The sequence below is a fragment of the Balaenoptera physalus genome (genome assembly GCF_965194825.1).
Source record: "Balaenoptera physalus genome assembly, chromosome: 10".
In the NCBI taxonomy this organism is placed as follows: Eukaryota; Metazoa; Chordata; class Mammalia; order Artiodactyla; family Balaenopteridae; genus Balaenoptera; species Balaenoptera physalus.
In genome coordinates, this window is record NC_138889.1 from 20240558 (window position 1) to 20262417 (window position 21860).

At 34.8% G+C, this 21860-nt stretch overlaps 2 protein-coding genes across 8 annotated transcripts in view; one reads left to right on the plus strand and one right to left on the minus strand.

Moving 5' to 3' along the window:
- Positions 1-21860, plus strand: part of ATM (ATM serine/threonine kinase) — a 142826-nt gene that overhangs the window by 83660 nt on the left and 37306 nt on the right. For 6 of the 7 annotated variants that reach the window (XR_014267987.1, XM_082476826.1, XM_082476827.1 and 3 more), the window contains 8 exons: positions 1840-2017; positions 10589-10676; positions 12799-12954; positions 16090-16198; positions 18206-18294; positions 18394-18496; positions 19067-19215; positions 20617-20721. Coding sequence is in view for 6 of the 7 variants with exons in the window: in XM_082476826.1 (XP_082332952.1) it covers positions 1840-2017; positions 10589-10676; positions 12799-12954; positions 16090-16198; positions 18206-18294; positions 18394-18496; positions 19067-19215; positions 20617-20721 (977 nt within the window). In the remaining variant the exon portion in view is untranslated. The remainder of the gene's footprint in view (positions 1-1839; positions 2018-10588; positions 10677-12798; positions 12955-16089; positions 16199-18205; positions 18295-18393; positions 18497-19066; positions 19216-20616; positions 20722-21860) is intronic. The other variant, XM_082476830.1, reaches the window with a different exon arrangement.
- LOC309667894 (protein MFI) overlaps positions 2027-21860 on the minus strand; it is a 182589-nt gene continuing 162755 nt past the window's right edge. Inside the window, exon 8 of the mRNA XM_082476897.1 lies at positions 2027-2779. Coding sequence (XP_082333023.1) covers positions 2683-2779 — 97 coding nt within the window. The 3' untranslated portion in view covers positions 2027-2682. The remainder of the gene's footprint in view (positions 2780-21860) is intronic.

A 21860-nucleotide genomic window follows, 5' to 3' on the forward strand; every position in this document is an offset into this window, starting at 1 on the left:
CCTGACTAGTTAAACATCTACCAATTAAAAATAACTGATAAAAGAAGTGAATATTTCGGTAAAGTACCCTATTGAAAGCAGTTTGTAAAGCAGTCTTTGTTTCTACAAAAAAAAAATGTTAACAGTGAATAAATCATCACGCTCTCTGCAGTACTACACTGCATTCGTAGCAGTTCAGAGGACTTATTCCCTCAGCTGCTGCAAGTGCTACCAGCTGAGAACACCCTTCAGAATTGCCTTGATAATAGGGAGTTGCTTCACCCCAAATCATACCCTCTTCCCAGGGCAACCTGCATTCAATGACTGGTTGACCTTAGAGTATAAAAGCTCTGTACCATTACCACAACTCAAGACGGCTCTGAAGGTCCACCTCAGCTTCTGAGCTCCCCACAGCGTTGGTGGAGACCTTTGTTGCTGCTGCACCACACCCCAACTTTTCCCTCACTCCAGTCCTGCTTCTTCCTTCCTTCCTTCTACAGACATTGATCCCAAGAGCACTCCCTAGTAAACCTTCTGCACTGCATGCTGATCCTGCCTCTGTCTGGCATACTGGCATAGAGTTAAGCACCCTAACATGTGTTTGATATAATAAATACATCTTCTGAAAAAAAAAAAATTTGAGTGATACCCTGGATACACACACAACTCATTTCTCATTAGTGAATAAACCTAAGATTTTTTAAACACTTTTTTTTTTAATAAATTTATTTTTGGCTGCATTGGGTCTTCGTTGCTGCGCATGGGCCCTCTCCAGCTATGGCGAGCGGGGGCCACTCTTGGTCACGGCGCACGGGCTTCTCATTGTGGTGGACTCTCCCTTTGCGGAGCACGGGCTCCAGGCGCGTGAGCTTCCGCAGCTGTGGCTCGTGGGCTCCAGAGCAAAGGCTCAGTAGTTGTGGCACACAGGGTTAGTTGCTCCGCGGCATGTGGGATCCTCCCGGACCAGGGCTCGAACCCGTGTCCCCTGCATTGGCAGGCGGACTCTTAACCACTGATTTTTATAACGTTCTGACTTTGGGCCAGAAGATAAAATGTTCCAAATATACATTCATACACACACACACACACACACACACACACACACACACACACACCCCAATTCTTAGTTACTTAACTTCTGTATTTCCAAAACTGGCTTTTTGATTTGTCTTTAGTTTGAAAGGGAAAAAGTGTGCAATTGATAATCAATAATCTGTTTCATGTGTGTGGTATATGATGAATACATGAAGATGATGTCTTGGCAAAAATAAAGTTGAGTACTGTTTTAATGTACCACATATATTAAAGTAGTTTTTTATACTTTGGAGTATACCACAAATAAGTACCCTAATTTTATGCCCAGAAATTGGGGTTTATTAAAAAGTAAACATTTTAACATGACTGTTGTAGCTCTTCACTGAACGTAGAAAATGTTCAAAAATCAAATTTTCAGCTTTTCTCTTAAAGTTTGATCCCCATTTTCCCTTTTATCAAATTAGAAAACTGCTTCTGTTATTAGTAACACTTTTAAACTGTGAAATTTTTTTTACAGTAGTGACATAATAATTTCATTTGTCAACAATGTCCTATTTTATTATATGCAAGTGGCCTAGACTGAAAATGAACAATTGCAGTGTAATGTATAGGTTTGATTTAGATATTTTAAGTTAGTTTGATTTTTTTTTTTAAACACTACCTGCTACACATGTTTTTTGTATGTTTTTTAGTAGTACATGGAGTTCATGACAGATTCATATGTCATTTTTTTAAAAAGGTTAATATGTCAGTAACAGGGAATGAAAATTTTAAGTAAAATATTTTTACTGAAAACTATTGACTGGATGTATTTGTATATTCTAGGTGAAAACTGACTTTTGTCAGACTGTGCTTCCATACTTGATTCATGACATTTTAATCCAAGATATAACTGAATCATGGAGAAATCTGCTTTCTACACACATTCAGGGATTTTTCACTAACTGTTTCAGACACTGCTCAGAAACAAGCCGATCCACAACTCCTGCAAATTTGGATTCAGGTATTCTGTTAAATTTCTCAAATTTATACTGTTAATGTCTCAGTTCTAGGGAAAGATAGCTTGTTTGAATCCCATCAAGGCCCTTGTAGGCTTAATTCCATAACCTCTAAACATCTATTCTCTTATCTGTATAATGGAGATAAAAGTTGTAGCAAGTTTTCAATGAGATAATGTATGTAAAACAACTAAGATAATACTTGATGCATAGTATCCCTTCAGTAAACATTGACTACTATTAATGGAGCAAGTAATTGAGCATTCAGTCTGTGTCAAGCACGGTGCTTGGCACTGGCAGTAAGGATGTGAGCAAGACATAACCCTACATTCTAGTAATTGAAACAGCAGACAAATAAATGCAACCACATATTATAGGTACTGTGCTGGAGATATGATGGAATTTTATATTAGAGCTATGGCCAACTCATTTTTTAAAAGCAACCTTTTTTTTTTTAATTAAAAAATCATATTTATTGTGGGAAATACAGAAAAATTGGCATAAATTCAACAAATTAAATCACCCATAATTCTGTCATCTAGGATAACTACAATTAACATTTGGTATATATACATCAGTTTTTTTAAACAAAAATTGGATTATGCTTTACTTACTTTTATAACCTACTTTCCTTCCATGCTATATAAGAAGTATTCCCCATGCTAAGAGCTTATTGCAGGAAAAATTCAATGAGGAATTGGGTACACATAATACATATATACATAGTTGAAGGCCAGATTTTTTCATCGTGGGTCAGATTTTCAAACCTAAATTTGAAAAAAGGAAAATATTTACAGATTTATAATGTTAGCTTACTGTCTTTAATATTGCTACATAATACTAATGTATTTTACGTACAAACATAAAGCTAGGTACAAATTCACTTACTGTACTTCAAGACCAGCATAATTATAAGAATAGTATTGAGTTAATGTGATATTTCGCCACAACTAAATTATTCTTCCCAACCTTGACTATGGTTCCAGTCGCTTTGACATAGGTTGTGATTACTCAATTCTCCCAATTACTTCCTTTTACTTTCACTAACACAGCCTTTATATGACATGACCGTGTTGCCATTTAAACTTTACTTTGCTCTGTTTTATTATTTATGTGTGTTCCTTTTTATTGGCTAACAGCAGTTACAAATCTTCTGTTGGAAATAATATAATTATTAAACATAAACATGGATGCCCATTCTGTGGTCCTACTAGATTATAAGTTGGTCATGTAAATAATTCAAAATATGCTTATATGAATTTTCTTTAGGCCATTGAAATGAAAATCCTAAAATAAAAATTCTCATAGAGACTTGGCAAACTATCCAGCCTATATCTCCTATTCTTAATTTGAGAAATACAGATATAAGTGATTCACAGTTACCAGTAAGCATTTAAACTTTAATATTATGTAATTTGAAGTAATAGTAAAAACAATTTTATAACATGCCAAGTTTGATATAATTGCTGCTTATGATAACCTGATAATCTGTTATCATGAACATAGCTAAGACTTTTTATTTATGTTTATCATTTGTACATACATATTTATGCTACAGCCTCTCAAAGGCAAAATCAGCCAGTTTTATTTTATGTCTGTGTAGAGTACCAATATTTTTATTGCCTTAAATGAAAATTTAAACTTCACATGTCAAGTCTATTATTGAAAAGGAAAGTAAATATAGATTCCTATCAAATTAAATGGTTTCTTTTCTGATGTCTGTAAGTCTCACTAACTTCACTTGAATGTGCCACGTGCATCTCAAATTCAACTGTCCGAAGGTAAAATTATTATCTTCACCTCCTTCCCCAGCCTACTTCTTTTCATGTGTACCTCTTCAATGAATGGCATGCAGTTGTCCAAGCCAGAAACATTTCTCACATCTCATCTGATTACCAAATCCTGTGAGTTCTGTGTTATAAATAACATTAGTCCATCTATTTCTCTCTGTCCACAGCATCCTTACTGCTTTTCAGCTCTGTGGTTTAACACAATGAAATCTTTTCAGTAAATTCTCCATGATCTTTCTTGTTTCAGCCATCTTATCACTATTTGCCGGGAACACTATCCTTTCTTCTTCTCCAGATGGACCATTACTCTTCTTTCAGATATCGTTTTTTTCTGTGAAACTATTCTTATTCAGAGTTCTTTTCTGTATGCCACTATGGTATTCTAAGCTTTCCCTATCATAGCACACATCACACTGTGTTAAGTGTCTCTTAGGCTGTCTTACAGCCGTGAGGGAACTGGGCCTGAGCTGCCCACCCCCACCAAGGCCTTTACTGGCTCTTTTTTTTTTTAGCTGTTGTGGTTTTGTTTTGCTTTGTTGTTGCTGTTTCGTTTTTATTTTTGTTTTTTCTAATATATTTTTTATTTTTCTAATTTTATTTCATTTTTTATTCTTTGTTATTGTTCTCCTTTTTGTTTGTTGCCTTTTTTTTTTTGCCACACCACGCGGCTTGCAGGGTCTTGGTTCCCAGGCTGGGGGTTGGGCCTGAGCTGCTGTGGTGGAAGTGCCGAGTCCAAACCACTGGACTAACAGAGAACCTCAGACCCCAGGGAATATTAATCAGTGTGAGCTCTCCCAGAGGTCCTCATATCAGCACCAAAACCCAGCTCCACCCAACTGCCTGCAAACTCCAGTGCTAGACACCTCAAGCCAAACAACCAGCAAGAGAGGAACACAGCCCCATCCATCAAAAAAAATGAGATGACAAAAAAATATGGTACAGAGAAGCAAGGTAAAAACCTACAAGACCAAATAAATGAAGAGGAAATAGGCAACCTATCTGAAAAAGAATTCAGAGTAATGATAGTAAACATGATCCAAACTCTAGGAAATAGAATGGAGGCACAGATCGAGAAAATAAAGAAATATTTAACAAGAACCTCGAAGAACTAAAGGACAAACAAACAGTGATGAACAACATGATAACTGAAATGAAAAATACACTAGAAAGAATCAGTAGCAGAATAACTTAAGTAGAAGAACGAATAAGTGAGTTGGAAGATAGAATGGTGGAAATAACTGCCGAGGAGCAGAATAAAGAAATGAGTGAAAAGAAATGAGGACAGTCTCAGAGACCTCTGGGACAACATTAAATGCACCAGCATGCACATTATACGGTCCCAGAAGAGGAACAGAAAGAGAAAGGGTCTGAGAAAATATTTGAAGAGATTATAGTGGAAAACCCTAACATGGGAAAGGAAATAACCATCTAAGTCCAGGAAGCACAGAGAGTCCCATACAGGATAAACCCCAGGAGGAACACATCGAGACACGTATTAATCAACCTAACAAAAACTAAATTCAAAGAAAAAATATTAAAAGCAACAGGAGAAAAGCAACAAACAACATACAAGGGAATCCCCATAAGGTTATCAGCTGATTTTTCATCAGAAACTCTGCAGGGCAGAAGGGAGTGGCAAGATATTTAAAGTGATGAAAGGGAAAAACCTACAACCAGGATTACTCTACCCAGCAAGGATCTCATTCAGATTTGATGGAGAAATCCAAAGCTTTACAGACAAGCAAAAGCTAAGAGAATTCAGCACCACCAAACCAGCTTTACAACAAATGCTAAAGGAACTTTTCTAAGTGGGAAACACAGGAGAAGAAAAAGACCCACATAAACAAACCCAAAACAATTAAGAAAATGGTAATAGGAACATACATATTGATAATTACTTTGAATGTAAGTGGATTAAATGCTCCAACGAAAAGACACAGACTGGCTGAATGGATAAAAAACAAGACCCCATATATATGCTGTCTACCAGAGACCCACTTCAGACCTAGGGACACATACAGACTGAAAGTGAGGGGATGGAAAAAGATATTCCATGCAAATGGAAATCAAAAGAAAGCTGGAGTAGCAATACTCATATCAGATTTTAAAAGTCTAAAATCTTTAAAATAAAGACTGTTACAAGAGGCAAGGAAGGTCACTACATAATGATCAAGGGATCAATCCAAGAAGAGAATATAACAATTATAAATAGTTATGCACCCAACGTAGGAGCACCTCAATACATAAGGCAAATGCTAACAGTCTTAAAAGGGGAAATCGACAGTAACACAGAAATAGTGGGGGACTTTAATACCCCACTTACCCCAATGGACAGATCATCTGGACAGAAAATAAAGAAAGAAACACAAGCTTTAAATGACACAATAGACCAGATAGGTTTAATTGATATTTATAGGACACTCCATCTGAAAACAGCAGATTACAGTGTCTTCTCAAGTGCACACGAACATTCTCCAGGATAGATCACATCTTGGGTCACAAATCAAGCCTCAGTAAATTTAAGAAAATTGAAGTCATATCAAGCATCTTTTCCGACCACAACGCTGAGATTAGAAATCAATTATAGGAAAAAAAACTGTAAAAAACACAAACACATGGAGGCTAAACAGTTCGCCACTAAATAACCAAGAGAACACTGAAGAAATCAAAGAGGAAATCAAAAAACACATAGAAACAAATGACAACAAAAACATGACAACCCAAAACCTATGGGATGCAGCAAAAGCAATTCTAAGAGGGAAGTTTATAGCAATTCAATCTCACCTCAAGAAACAAGAAAAATCTCAAACAATGTAACCTTATACCTAAAGCAACTAGAGAAAGAAGAACCAAAAAAACCCAAAGTTCATAGACAGAAAGAAATCATAAAGATCAGAGCAGATGGGACTTCCCTGGTCATCCAGTGCTTAAGACTCCGTGCTCCCAATGTGGTGGGCCCAGGTTCAGTCCCTGGTTGGGGAACTAAGATCCCACATATGGCAACTAAGCACACATGCTGCAATGAAGAGCCTGCCCAGCCAAAAGAAAGAAAGAAGGTAAGAAAGGAAAGAAGGAAAGAAAGATAAGAGCAGAAATAAATGACATAGAAACGAAGAAAACAGTAGCAAAAATCAATAAAACCAGAAGTTGGTCCTTTGAGAAGATAAACAAAATTGATAAACCTTTAGCTAGATCCATCAAGAAAAAAAGGGAGAGGATTCAAATTAATAAAATTAGAAATGAAAAAGGAGAAATTACAAATGACAATGCAGATATACAAAGGATCATAAGTGACTACTACAAGCAACTGTATGCCAATAAAATGGACAACCTGGGAGAAATGGACAAATTCTTAGGAAGGTATGAGCTTCCAAGACTGAACCAGGAAGAAATAGAAAATATAAACAGACCAATCACAAGTAATGAAATTGAAACTAATTAAAACCTTCCAACAAACAAAAGTCCAAGACCAGATGGCTTCACAGGTGAATTCTATCAAACATTTAGAGGAAGCTAACACTTGTACTTCTCAAAATCTTCCAAAAAATTGCAGAGGGAGGAACACTCCCAAACTCATTCTACAAGGCCACCATCACCCTGATACCAAAAGCAGACAAAGATATCACATGAAAAGAAAATTAAAGGCCAATATCACTGATGAACATAGACGCAGAAATCCTGAACAAAATACTAGCAAACAGAATCTAATAGCACATTTAAAGTATTATACCCCATGATCAAGTGGGATTTCCCCCAGGGATGCAAGGTTTCTTCAATATACACAAATCAATCAGTGTGATACACCATATTAACAAATTAAAGAATAAAAATCATATGATCATCTCAATAGATGCAGAAAAAGAATTTGACAAAATTCAATACCCATTTTTGATTAAAACTCTAGAAAGTTGGCAGAGAGGGAACCTACCTCAACATAATAAAGGGCACATATGACAAACCCACAGCAAACATCAAGCTCAATGGTGAAAAACTGAAAGCATTTCCTCTGAGGTCAGGAACAAGGCAAGTATGTCCACTCTCACCTGTGTTATTCCACATAATATTGGAAGTCTTAGCCACGACAATCAGAGAAGAAAAAGAAATAACAGGAACACAAATTTTAAAAGAATAAGTAAAACTGTCACTGTTTGCAAATGACATGATACTATGCATAGAAAATCCTGAAGATGCTATCAGAAAACTACTAGAGCTAATCAATGAATTTGGTTAAGTTGCAGGATATAAAGTTAATACACAGAAATCTCTTGAATTCATATACCCTAACAACAAAAGTTCAGAAAGAGAAATGAAGACAACAATCCCTTTTACCATTGCAACAAAAAGAATAAAATACTTAGGAATAAACCTATCTAAGGAGGCAAAAGATCTGTACTCAGAAAACAATAAAACACTGATGAAAGAAATCAAAGATGACACAAACAGATGAAGACATATACCATGCTCTTGGATTGGAAGAATCAATATTATGAAAATGATTATACTACCCAAAGCAATCTGTAGGTTCAATGCAATCCCTATCAAATTACCAATGGCATTTTCCACAGAATTAGAACAAAAAGTTTTGCAATTGATTTGTATGGAAACACAAAAGACCATGAATAACCAAAGCAATCTTGTTTTTTTTTTTCTCTCTCTCTCTTGTTGAGGCACTCGGGCTCCAGGGCACGTGGGCTCTGTAGTTTTGGCGCGCAGGCTCCAGAGCACGTGAGCTCTGTAGTTTGTGGCATGGGGCTTAGTTGCCCTGCTGCATGTGGGATCCCAGTTCCCTAACCAGGGATCGAACCCACATCCCCTGCATTGGAAGGTGGATTCTTTACCATTGGACCACCAGGGAAGTCCCTAGCCAAAGCACTCTTGAGTAAGAAAGACAGAGCTGGAGGAATCATGCTCCCTGGCTTCAGACTATACTACAAAGCTACAGTAATCAAGACAGTATGGTACTGGCACAAAAACAGAAATATAGATCAATGGTACAGGGTAGAAAGCCCAGAGATAAACCCACGCACCTATGGTCACCTAATCTACGACAAAGGAGGCAAGAATATACAATGGAGAAAAGACAGTCTCTTCAATAAGTGACGCTTAGAAAACTGTACAGCTACATGTAAAAGAATGAAATTAGAATACTCCCTGACACTATACACAAAAATAAACTCAAAATGGGTTAAAGACCTAAACGTAAGACTAGACACTATAAAAGTCTTAGAGGAAAACATAGGAAAAACACTCTTTGACATAAATCACAGCAATATCTCTTTTGACCCACCTCCTAGAGTAATGAAAATATAAACAAATGGGAACTAAAGTTAAAAGTTTTGCACAGGAAAGGAAACCATAAACAAGTGAAAAAGACAACACTGAGAATGGGAGAAAATATTTGCAAATGAAGCAACTGACAAAGGATTAACCTCCGAAATATACAAGCAGCTCAGGCAGCTCAATATCAAAACAGTAAACAACCCAATCAAAAAATGGGCAGAAAACCTAAATAGACATTTCTCCAAAGAAGACATACAGATGGTCAAGAGGTACGTGAAAAGATGCTCAGCATCACTAATTATTAGAGAAATGCAAATCAACACTACAATGAGGAATATCACCTCACATTGGTCAGAATGGCCATCATCACAAAATCTACAAACAGTAAATCTTGAAGAGGGTGTGGAGAAAAGGGAACCCTCTTGCCTTGTTGGTAGGAATGTAAATTGATACAGCCACTGTGGAGAACAATATGGAGGTTCCTTAAAAAACTAAAAATAGAACTAACATATGACCCAGCAATCCCACTACTGGGCATATACCTTGAGAAAACTATAATTCAAAAAGACACATGTACCCCAATGTTCATTGCAACACTATTTATAATAGCCAGGACATGGAAGCAGCATGAGTGTCCATCGACAGATGAGTGGATAAAGATGTGGTACATATATACAATGGGATATTACTCAGCCATAAAAAGGAAACAAATTGGGTCATTTGTAGATATGTGGATGGACCTAGAGTCTGTCATATAGAGTGAAGTAAGTCAGAAAGAGAAAAACAGATACTGTGTATTAATGCATATATGTGGAATCTAGCAAAATGGTACAAATGGACCTATTTGTAGGGCAGGAATAGAGACACAGACGTAGAGAATGGACACAGATGGGTAAGGGGGGAGGGTGGGATGAATTGGGAGATTAGGATTGACATATATACACCACCATGTGTAAAATAGATAGCTAGTGGGAACCTACTGTATAGCACAGGGAGCTCAGCTCGGTACTCTGTGATGACCTAGATGGGTGGGTTGGGGGAGTTTCTGCAGGAGGTCCAAGAGGGAGGGGATATACGTATACATATAGCTGATTCCCTTTGTTGTACAGCAGAAACTAACACAACATTGCAAAGCAGTTATACTCCAATAAAAAAAAAAGTTTCTTAGGCTAGTTGGTGAGTTCTGTGTGGTCACAAATAGTCTTTGTTATATGGTTGTATATTGAGCTCTTAGTACATTGAAAAATCCTAGGTAAATAGTTTTTGAATCAATGAATTAGTCCTCTTAAGAAATAAAATGTAAATTACTATTAAATTCTCAGTTTTTTAAAGCTCAGTAGTTTCTTTTAAAAGAAAAAGAAATGCCATTAAATTCCATTTATTTGAAAACCAATTTTGTGCCAGAACCTTATAGTGTAGGGGAAGACAGATACACAAGCAAAAGGGAGAAAGTGCTTAAGCAAGTCTGCCTGGGACTGAGAGGACATATATATCTTTGTTTGTCAGAGTCAGAGCACTTTTTCCGATGCCATTTGGATAAAAAATCACAAAGAACAATGCTTGCTGTTGTGGACTACATGAGGAGACAAAAGAGGTAATGTAACTATTGGTTCTTGAGTTGGGGATTTAGAAGTGTAACTTGTTTTGGCTGGCTGAATTTTAACATGATTCTTTGAGGTAATGCTACTGCAAGTTGCTGTATTTAATATGTGTGATGCTTATATCTCCTTGTAATAATCCATATTTAGGATGGCACGTTGGTGAAATCAATGTCAGGAACTCTGAATTCTTTTTTTTTTAATTGAAGTATAGTTGATTTACAATATTGTGTTAGTTTCAGGTGTTCAGCAAAGTGATTCAGTTATATATATGTACTTTTTTTCAGATTATTTTCTATTATGGGTTATTACAAAATAACTTACAAGATATTGAATACTGTAGGAACTCTGAGCCCCAACTGTAATAGTAACAGTGTTATCTTTGCTAAATCATTCAGTCGTTGGGGGCTTTAGTTTATTTCATTTACAGTGAAGGAAAGGAGTAAGTGATTTTCCAGGTTACTTTTAGTTGCATTACTCCTCTTTTAACATTTCTCTTTACACTTTGTCTCAGAAGTAGCTAGAGTTATGTAAAAAGCTCCTGCATGTATCTTTATTATGAAACATAAGTTTCTTTACTGTGTACCATGGTCTTCAAAATCTGTGGTTCTATATAGTGATGCTGTGCTATAGCAGTGTTTATTTTCTCGATTGCTTTATAATATAGTATTTTTGTTCCTATTATTTCTCTTGAGATTTTTAACAGTGAGTGCAGGAATTGCTAGAGAGGATGGTCTGACTGATCTGTACTGCTCCAGAGTTGACCAGAACTTTGAAGAAATAATGTAGTAGGTCTATAACTTGAATAGGTAGTCATTGATGTCTCATTAGTTTGTTTGGTGGTAGTGGCAGTGGTTGATAAAAATGGGAGGGAATGGTAGGGGAAAACTGAAAAATTATTTAACCTAAATCCATTTACATCTTAAAAATTAACTCCTCTATATCCCCCTCATTCCTTTCCATCCCACTCTTAGAAAAAGAAGTGTTAGGCCTTTCAGGGTTTGTGTTTCTGGTTAGAAAGTTACTGATTCACCATATTGTTTTGTATTGAATCCTCTTGTGAGAAAGCCCATAAGAAGCTTTAACTATAGCTGGAAACATGTCTTTTCTCAGTGTTGGGAGGCAGTTTCACCTCTGAATCATTCATTTTTTATTTACCATTGAGTTAGAATGGTATTGACATTAGTTGGCCTTGGAGAAGATAACGTTTCTCAACATTAAGTTTTTATTCTGAATACGACCTTGAAGAAGATTCCTTGAGAGAATATGACTGGGACATAGAATAAAGGGTAAGGACCTGAGTTCAGGTTCACGTTTCTCAGAACAGCTACAATTAAGTCTTGGCTATGTGATAGGCACTTTATTCACCAGCTTTGTAAGCATTGTTTACTCATTACAACTATTCTCTGAGGTATATATTGTTTCTGCATTTTACAAATAAAGAAATTGAGCCTTAAGAAGTTAAGTTGCCAAAATTCATACAGCTTGTAGTAGGTGAACCAGCTGGATTTGAACCTAGCTAGAGTATCCTACGCTAATACCAATGCTCTTAACCACTACCATGTCACATCTCTATAATGTTTGTTTTGAAAAAGATAATATCATGGTTCTTTCCAGTTACGGCCTACTGTTATCACGGTGGGAGATTTTTTTTAAATAACCTCAACTTAGGCAACTAAGAAGAAAATTAACTGCAATAGGAAAGACATGTAAATGTGTCTTAGAAGAAACAATATTTTCATTGAATTGGCCATTTAAAAACACTCATGTATGTGTTATTAGTTATTCTGTATAGCCTATTCTTAGCCTGTGGTTGATGGATCCCTCAGTGGAGGGCGTATATGAACCCCAAATTTGTATGGGATGATGGTGCATAGCTTTCATCAGAATTTCTAAGAGGTGTGTGATCCAAAAAGAGTGATGGAGCTCTTCAGCTATGTTATCTTAGATGTTCATAGTTATATATTGGGGGTATGTTGTTTTTGGTTATTTAAATGTAATTTTCTTTTTAACTAGCACTAGCACTTGCTACCATTGGATTCTATATCAACATACTTTTCTTTTGACATTTAAGTTAAAGAAATGGACATGACTAGATATTTAAATTTTTTTCTTTAGACCTTCTTCAGGAACAGTTTTTGATGATGCTTTCTGGCTGGAATTGAATTATCTAGAGGTTGCCAAGGTAGCTCAGTCTTGTGCTGCTCATTTTACAGCATTGCTCTATGTAGAAATATATGCAGATAAGAAGAACATGGACGATCAAGAGAAAAGGTAATGGAATTTGGAAGTTATTGTTTGTAAAATTGGTGTTGACATTGTTTCATTAAAGATATATATTAAACATTTATTTTACTGTCACTCCCATTTAAAAGATATTTTAGATAGACGTTGTCTACCTTTTAAAGAGAAATGATAATAAAAAATTTTTAAAGAAATAAGCAATTCTCTGAAATAGAGATGTTTATTACTTAAGAATTATAAAAATTATACACATAGCAAGCTCCTGGGGGACAGAGATCATCCTTATTTTCCTCTGTATTCCCCATAGTAACTAGCATTGAGAACTTAATATAAGTGATCAATAATTATTTTTCAAATGGTTGATTCCCTAATTTCAATTAAATTGTTTACCACTATTCCCTCAGTTTATTGAAGATCCATTTTACTTATTGACTAGAAGTAATGTAACTGATTGCTTTCTGTGATTAAATCACTTTCATTATTTTATCTACCTTGTATTTCTACTACTTTAATTTGCTTTTCCTCTGAGTTAGAACTCTCATAAAAGTCTAACAAGTATACTAGATAATAGGGAAAAGCAAAAAACAGCCAGGAAAGTCGAAGAGTAAAAAATACACAGTTTATTGTCCCAACTGCCCTCCTCAAATCTTTGTTATTTCAAATAGCTTAGTGTTTATTTTTATAGTTATCCTCACTTTTCCATGACAAAATCACTCATATTACAAAATTAGCAAAGAGGTGTTACATTGATGCATTTCTTATGCTTGCTACTTATAATTTCTACTTTGGATTGTCATTAAGCTAGAAGCAGTATGGTTTTTGGACTGTGGAAAACCGGGAACCGGAAATCAGAGCCCAGTTCAAATATTTCTTAACTCTCTGGTTTGTTATAATTTCTACTTTTCAATTGAAAACAATTAAAAATCTACAATATGTAGCTCATTTGTATAATGTATAAGTGATATGTTTGTGATCACTTAGACTTTGTACAAAGACAAGTATTGATACGTTGTCCTTTAAGTATGAAATGAGTAAGAAATTGATTTTTGCCTACTCTTGATCTTAAAAATTTGGCAAAAGTCCTGCATACTTAGGAGGAGTAGTTTTAATCTGAATGTGCCTCGGTATCTTGGTTCCATAGAATAATATTTTTTACTAATCAGGAGTGAATAACTGAGCTCTTACTTGAGTATAAATAAAAGCTCTTTTAATTTGAGGATAGGTGATCATATAGAATGTGGCACATTTTTGCAAAATTGCTTGTTTAACAAGCAGGAGTACCTGGATTTTATTTTGGTTAACTTCAGGGGAAAAGTGCTTGACAAATGGGGCTTGCTGTTTGCTTTGACAGTCTGATTTTGATTTTTTTTTTCAGATGCCTGATGGGAAGGGGAGGGCAAACAGACATAAGGTGTATAGAGAGGGTAGGGAATGCTAATTTTCTTCAGTGACTCAGGTGAACTGAGACTTTTATAAATCTAAAGTGATCAGGAAAAGTATAAAAGCAAAATACAGATCAACAGTTTACAAACACTGTCAGGTCAGAAAAATGAATTACTCTCTTAGGTTTTCTATTCAAGTTAGTTAATAGCAAAATGCCTTATACTAGGTATTCAGGAATACATACAGAGTTTTATTTGTTAACTTGCTCCTGAGAAAGTATGAGCCTTCAAAGTTAGTATCCATAATTTTTTTTAGAAAGAAGTCAAAACTCCTTCAAACAGGATTTAGACAACCGGTCGTAGTTCACACCTCAGGCATTTTAGTATTCCTAATACCTAAGGCAATGCCTGACAGAAGTCCTGGCAACTCTTGTTTTTTGCCTAGATGAATTATAGCTCTAGACTCAAAATCATAGACTCTAATACTGTTGTTCCTACTTTCCAAGTTTCTCCTCTAAAAACTTTTTTCTGCATAACTTACCAGTAAGGAAAATATATGTAATATTTACATATAAAGGTTATAAAGCAAAATAGAATGTTGTCAGTGCCATTTTGTCAATGGGTCTCCTCTATCCCATCCCTCTGTGCTCCTCCAAGAAGTAAATGTTATCTCGTGTTTTGTGTTGATCATTTGTTTGGATGATACTGTTTTCATGTGAGTAGGAACCCATAAATATAGTTTAGTTTCCTTATTTTTGAGCTTCCTAAGAAGTTATATGTGTACTTTCCTACAACTTGTTTTTTTCCCTCAGTTTTTTGGTAAGATTTGTCTATGTTGTGTGTTGCTGTGGTTCATTAATTTGTCACTGCCACATAATATACCAGTGGGAGAATATGCCACAATTCATTTAACCATTCCCCTGTTAATGATAGGTGTAGAATTATTGGGTTGCAGGGTATACAAATTTTCAGTCTTATAAGATAGTGCCAAATTGGTTTTTAAAGTGGTTATACCAACTCAGAAATGTAGTTCATGAAGAAGTGGCTCAGTAGGAAGCTTTACATTTGAAGAAGGGATTCAAACTACCACTATTTCTAGTTTGAGTAAAGAAAGTAAAGAAGAAACTGAAATAAGTATAGGTAAATAATAGAGATAATATCACTTATGATAGTATTTATTTTATACATTGGATTATTATTGTCATAAACACTGTATAGCTGGCATGGTTTTAGAATTGAAATTAGTTGTAGGACTGAGTATCATATGCATACGTAAAGCTGAGGCCTTGGAGTAGAGAAATCTGAGTTCTAATTCTGACTATCACTTATTAGTTTTATTACCTTGGGTGTTACTGATCCACTTCCTTTTTAACACTTAATATTATCAGACTTCTTAATTTTTGCCAAATTATCAAGTGTTAAGTGGTGTCTCAAGTGTGGTCTTAATTTGTGTGCCTGTGTTTATTAATGAGGTTAAACTTCAGGTAAAACCACTGACAGAACATTTAGGAATTGAACTCAGGGGCTTCTGCTCTATTTTTAAGCTCTGTAAATAAGCATATTTTGGCATATAGCCTTCCCATAAACGAGACTGTGATTAAAATGTAATTCTCATTCAGAGAATTAATACTAACAAATTCCTTTTCTATTCTAAGCCTAACTGGTATTGTTTTTAAGTATAAATGGTTCATTATATTTTATTTGTAATCTTTGTTAGTTTTTTCTGTCAAAGCGTATGGTATATGTATTAGCAAGCTTCAAAATAGTATATTCCCGTTAAAAGAGGTGCTCTTGTGACAAACAGAAGTCTTACGTTTGAAGAAGGAAGCCAGAGTACAACTATTTCCAGTTTGAGTGAAAAAAGTAAGGAAGAAACTGGAATAAGTTTACAGGTAAATATTACCTTATTATAAGTGATAATATTTGTTTTATACTTTGGACTATTATTTTGTTATAAAGACTATATAGATTTGATTTGTCATTTGATTTTCAAACTGAAGTTACCTTTTTGGACTGTCATATACATAAATTCATGGTTTGAGGCTTAGGCCTTGGAGTAGACAGACTTGAGTTCTAACCCTGACTCAACCACTTAGTTGTGTAATCTTGCACAAATTACTTAACCTTTCCAACCTTGAGTTCCTTTATCTGAAAGATGGAAGTAAAACCACCTATCTCATAGGGCGAACTTATACCATGTATTTTCTGTTACAGTACTCTGTTCATTTTCTTTGTAGCACTTAACATTTATAATTATATTTTTATTTGTTTACTTGTTTATTGTATGTCACATCTCAGGGCAGATTGCTTCTTCTGTACATTTTTTAATGTTTACTCTTAAATTGACCCATTCTTACTGAATTTCTTTGGTCACCTAATTCCTCTAAAATGAGTTTCATCTTCTTCAGTTTGCTTAAACCTCTGATGGTCTCTTCTCTGTCTTTTGTTTGTCTCTCCTCCTGCTTCTTGGACAAAATAGGGGACATTATAGGAAGTCCCACCATATCCCACTGTCAAACATAGAAATCTCCCTGCATCTGCTGCCATTGTAATCTTCCTCTTGTTAAAGCAGAGACAGTTTCTCCTTCTGTGCTTTGTTTTTCATCAACTCTTTCTCGGGAACATTTTTTTTTATTGTGCCGTGCTCCTTCTCAACATATTCAAATTTTCAAACTCTTAATAAAAACATTCTCCTTCAAATGGACACAAAATCATTTCCCTTTTCCCTATGTTCTCTTAAAGGTGACATCTTTTTTTTCTCCCTTTCCATCACAGCCAAACCTTGTGAAAGAGTTGTCTGTATTTCCTGTCTCCATTTCCTTCCTTTTACTCTCTCCACTGAATAGCACTTGCTAATGTCACTCATAAACTTCATGTTACTAAGTCTAGTGGTCACCTTTCATTCAACTTCTTCCTTAATGTTTCATCAACACTTAACACCATCAACCATGCCTTACTTGAAATATGTTCTATCTACCTTTTTGATACCATTCTCCTGATTTTTCTCTTTCCTTTTTTTGCTTCTTTATAGTCTTAGCCTCTTTTCTGAGTTTTTGGAGTATCTCCTGTGCTTCAGGCACTGTACTAGGCTTCTGAACTGAATGTTCCAACACTGAGGGCTTGATTATTTCATGTTTATGAATAGAAACAGTTTGATTAGCATAATAGAATTATGCCAATATCAATTTGTGTTTAGAAAGTATTTCCTGGAGCAAATACCATTAAGATAATTAAATTCTTGATCAATTTTCTCTGCAGTGCAGTTTCTAATTTTCTGTTTTCTTTTTTTGATTTTTGTTTTCTTTTTCCTTTTTTTCTTTCTGTTTTGTTTGCTATTTTCATTTTTATTTTGCTGAGATTATTTTAAGCAGAATCAATTCTTTCCTGAGTAAATTTTATAACAAAGTTTTGAGTCATCAAACCAATTCTTTATCCATATCACATTTTACCAATTATAACATAGTGCAACTTTGAATTTTCTCTCAGAGAAAACCTTTACAGCTTGTATTTTTACCAAATTCAGTTTTCAAGAGTCAGACTTTGTAGGACTTCATTTTCCCATGTACAGTTTTAGCTGTTGACAGGATTGTTTGCTTTTGTTTTTATGATTATTTTTGCATGTGTTAGAAGCCTGTTAGGTTGGGATTTATTTCTTATCTAATTCACTAAATCATGAGCAATTCTTCTCTGGTAGTCCACAGTCATTCTGTTGTCTGGGATCAGTTTGTTGTGTTGCTGATCAGTATCTTTAGTATATATTTAAATATCATTATATTTTACTTTTATAACATAACATGTAGAGTTGGGAGTTACATGATGGAAATGATATAATTTCAAATTTGCTGAATTCATAAACTGATAGTTTTCTCCTCCAATTTTTGTTGTTTCCATGTTTTTAGGATCTGCTCTTAGAAATCTACAGAAGTATAGGAGAGCCAGATAGTCTTTATGGTTGTGGTGGAGGGAAAATATTACAACCCCTTACTAGGTAAATTGCTTTTTTATAGATAATGCTATAGTAATTCTGTTATGAAAGAAGTTACATGTATGTAGAACTCAAAAGCATTTAAAAACTCTTTTCTTATAGACTACGAACATATGAACATGAAGCAATGTGGGGGAAAGCCCTAGTAACATATGACCTCGAGACAGCAATCTCCTCCTCAACTCGCCAGGCAGGAATAATTCAGGTACTTTTTTTTCTGCTTTGGTAAAGCGCTACTAGTGTAGTGCTCAGATTATTTCAGTATGTCAGTGGAATATTTACACAACCAGATAAACTGTAGAGGTAAGACTGAAGGTTCTTTTTCAGGCACTGGGATTAAAACTCAGAGGGATACACAGGTAAATTGGAAAGGTCACTGACCTGAAAGATAGTGTAGATTTGTTGGTCATAATCTTCTTAGCTAACAGAGAAGACATTTCTTGACTGTGTACTATGTGGCCGGTAGTGAATTAAGTCCTTTGTATGGAAAATCTCATGTAAACTATTTCTCATAGTTTGTACTAGAGTTTGTTCCAGAAGTTATCATTTCTGTTACTGGCTAATATTCCTTAGCCATTCTTTTATCAAATATCAGAGCCCTTTGAGCTCTATCTTTGTGTTTTAGGGGGAACACACAAACAATATTTTGACATTTTAAGTGATGTTGTGAACTACTAAAATTTTGAGAGTTACTTTTTATGTTTGCTGTTTTTTGTTTCTCTAGTATTCTGTTATTTATGATTCCTTTTTTTTTTTTTTTTTAACTCCTGCATAGGCCTTGCAGAATTTGGGACTCTGCCATATTCTTTCCGTCTATTTAAGGGGATTAGATCATGAAAATAAAGAGTGGTGTGCTGAACTACAGGAACTTCATTACCAAGTAGCGTGGAGGAATATGCAGTGGGACCACTGCATTTCTGTCAAGTAAGAAGAATTCAGACATTTTTAATTGCCATTTTTCTAGTTATGAATAATGAACTGTTTTTATCTTGCTCTATGAATGTAGTGGGAGTTGTGTTTTCATGTTTTGTAGATGCTGTAAGCTAAATGCTTAAATAATATAGCAGTATGCAGTAAGTCTACGTAGGGCTGAATTTCACTCTCTTCTTATATTAGGGCACCTTTCCCTCCACCCTCAAGATATTTTTGAAAATAGAAATATAAAAATTATTTTCTCGTGAGAATCTTATTCACTTATTGTTTATAAATCCAAAGAGAAATACAGGCATTTCCCTTCTCACTCCCTGCTGCAAACATTTTATTTAGTTAGATGGCACTTTTATTGGCTGGATGGTACGCGAAAGACTGTTTATTTGTGAAATATTTTCTTTTATTAAAAAAACACTGCTAAGTCACTAGCACGGGAAGAAAACGTTTACAACCTACATGTACCGTCATCTGAATGAAAAGCCAAACACCTAATCTAATAAAAGATTGTGTATTTATGTAAAAAGTCTTTTGATGATATAAACGAAAAAATTAAATCATATTAATTGTATGTTTGATCTCTTTCATAGAAAAAAATTTCATTAATTAGAATGTCTTTCAGATTTCAAACTGTTAGATTGCTGTAAAATCAGAGATATGCACTCGTATTTTAAAAACATTTTACTCTCTGAACTGATTCCTACTTGTCTCTGTGAATCTCCATATTCTGTTTTTCCCCTGGCATACTGTATTTCAGCCACATAGCACTTCTCCATGTTTTTTTCCATCAAGCCAGCCTGTTTGTACCTAAAAGCCTTAAACATATCTTCTTTTTTCCCCTGTTACCATGAAAGTGGCTACTTGTCGTTCAGACTGTAGTTTAATAATGTGACATATTCAGATAGATCTTTTCTGACCGTCCATCCTAAAATAGCCACCCAGTCATTCTGTTTTGTTACCCTATTTTACTTTCCTACATGTCCTTTGTCACTGTCTGGTATTTTTCTTATTTATTGTCCATCTGCAAACCAGAACATAAACTCCATGAGAATGGGGACCTGATCTGACTTGTCCACTAATGGATTCCCTGCATCTAGAACCTGGTGACTAGTGCCTGGCACGTAGTAGGTGTTCATCAAGTAAATAAATGAGAATATAACATGTTTAGAGCCAGGAGAAATATCTGAGAAATTCACTTTTTTCTGCTTGAAGAATTTAAATGATCCACAAAATTCTTTGTAATTCTTACCAAGTTTTCTAGAAATGCATTTTTTAAAATGGAGATATCTTAATTTTAGTTTAAAATTTTGCCTTTTGGTGAAGCTGTTTATGCACACATGTCTTAGGAGTCTCTATTTTTAAATGTCTTTTTCTTTTATTTTTAAAATTATTTCACAGCAAAGGAATAGAAGGAACCAGTTACCATGAATCATTGTATAATGCTCTGCAGTCTCTAAGAGATGGAGAATTCTCCACTTTTTATGAAAGTCTCAAATATGCCAGGTATTATAAAAAGAAAGAGTTACTGTATTTTAATATTTAATGTCATGGCTTCTTTTCTGAAAACTTGAAGAATAATTTCAACACAAGGATTTGCACTGGTGAAGGAGTAAGACCTGGTGGCTGTGGTCAGGTTGTTTCCTTGTCATTCCCTTTTCCCCCTTTAAAAAAATTCCCTGTGTAATTAATAATTCATACTAATCAGTGTTGAAACTCAAAGCAGTGCGAAAGTGGGAGGAAACATTCAGCAATTAACAATTTCATAGCTTTTACATATCTGAGAAATGAGTGCTCAGATGAATTTTATCTTTTGCAAGCATGTTTTCATAAGAATTATGAGTATTCCTGTCTTAATAGTTGTTTTCTGTACTTCATATTTTAAATTTTTTGTATGAAAGAATTCTTTAATACACACTTGATAGGTATATATACACATATATATACACACAAATGTTTGTATATATATAACCAATGTTACATTTTAATTTTTTGTTTTAGATGTAAGAGCATGCTCATATGTTAGGTACTTACATAAAGTGTTAAGTTATTTTTTTTCTTATGTAATAACTTTTTCTTTGCTTATGTGGTTCAAATATATTCTACCTTTAAAAATAAAATTCCCTTTGGGAGCCCTGATCAATTATTTATGGAGAACCCTGAAGAAGGTCTTCTTGTTTCCCATTCCTTTGTTTTCTTCCTGGACCAGTGTACTGAGAATTTTAATCTTTTCTCCTCTAGTAGTTATGTGGCATTTACCTCTCTTAACGTTCTAGTGTCCTTTTTATAAAATGGTGACTAATGGTCAATACTTAAAGGCTTGTTATGAGGTACAAATGAGATAATGCACAACAAAGAACTTAACTATAACAGGCTAAACAAATGTAACACATTTTTTGTTTAACAGTATTTGTGATCTAATAAATCCTGTACTTTATTACAGAAGTAATACTTGCTACCATTTAAGTGCTTATCATGTGGTGGCCACTTTGTTAGGCTTTTTCTGTATGTATTCTTTAATTTTCAACTGGAAGTGAAAAAACTTGGGTTCAGAGGAATCCAGTAATGTGCCCAAAGCTATTCAGCCATTACTGGCAAAACTGGGATTTAGATCTAGGTCTGTAGGATTCCAAGGCTTACTTTGT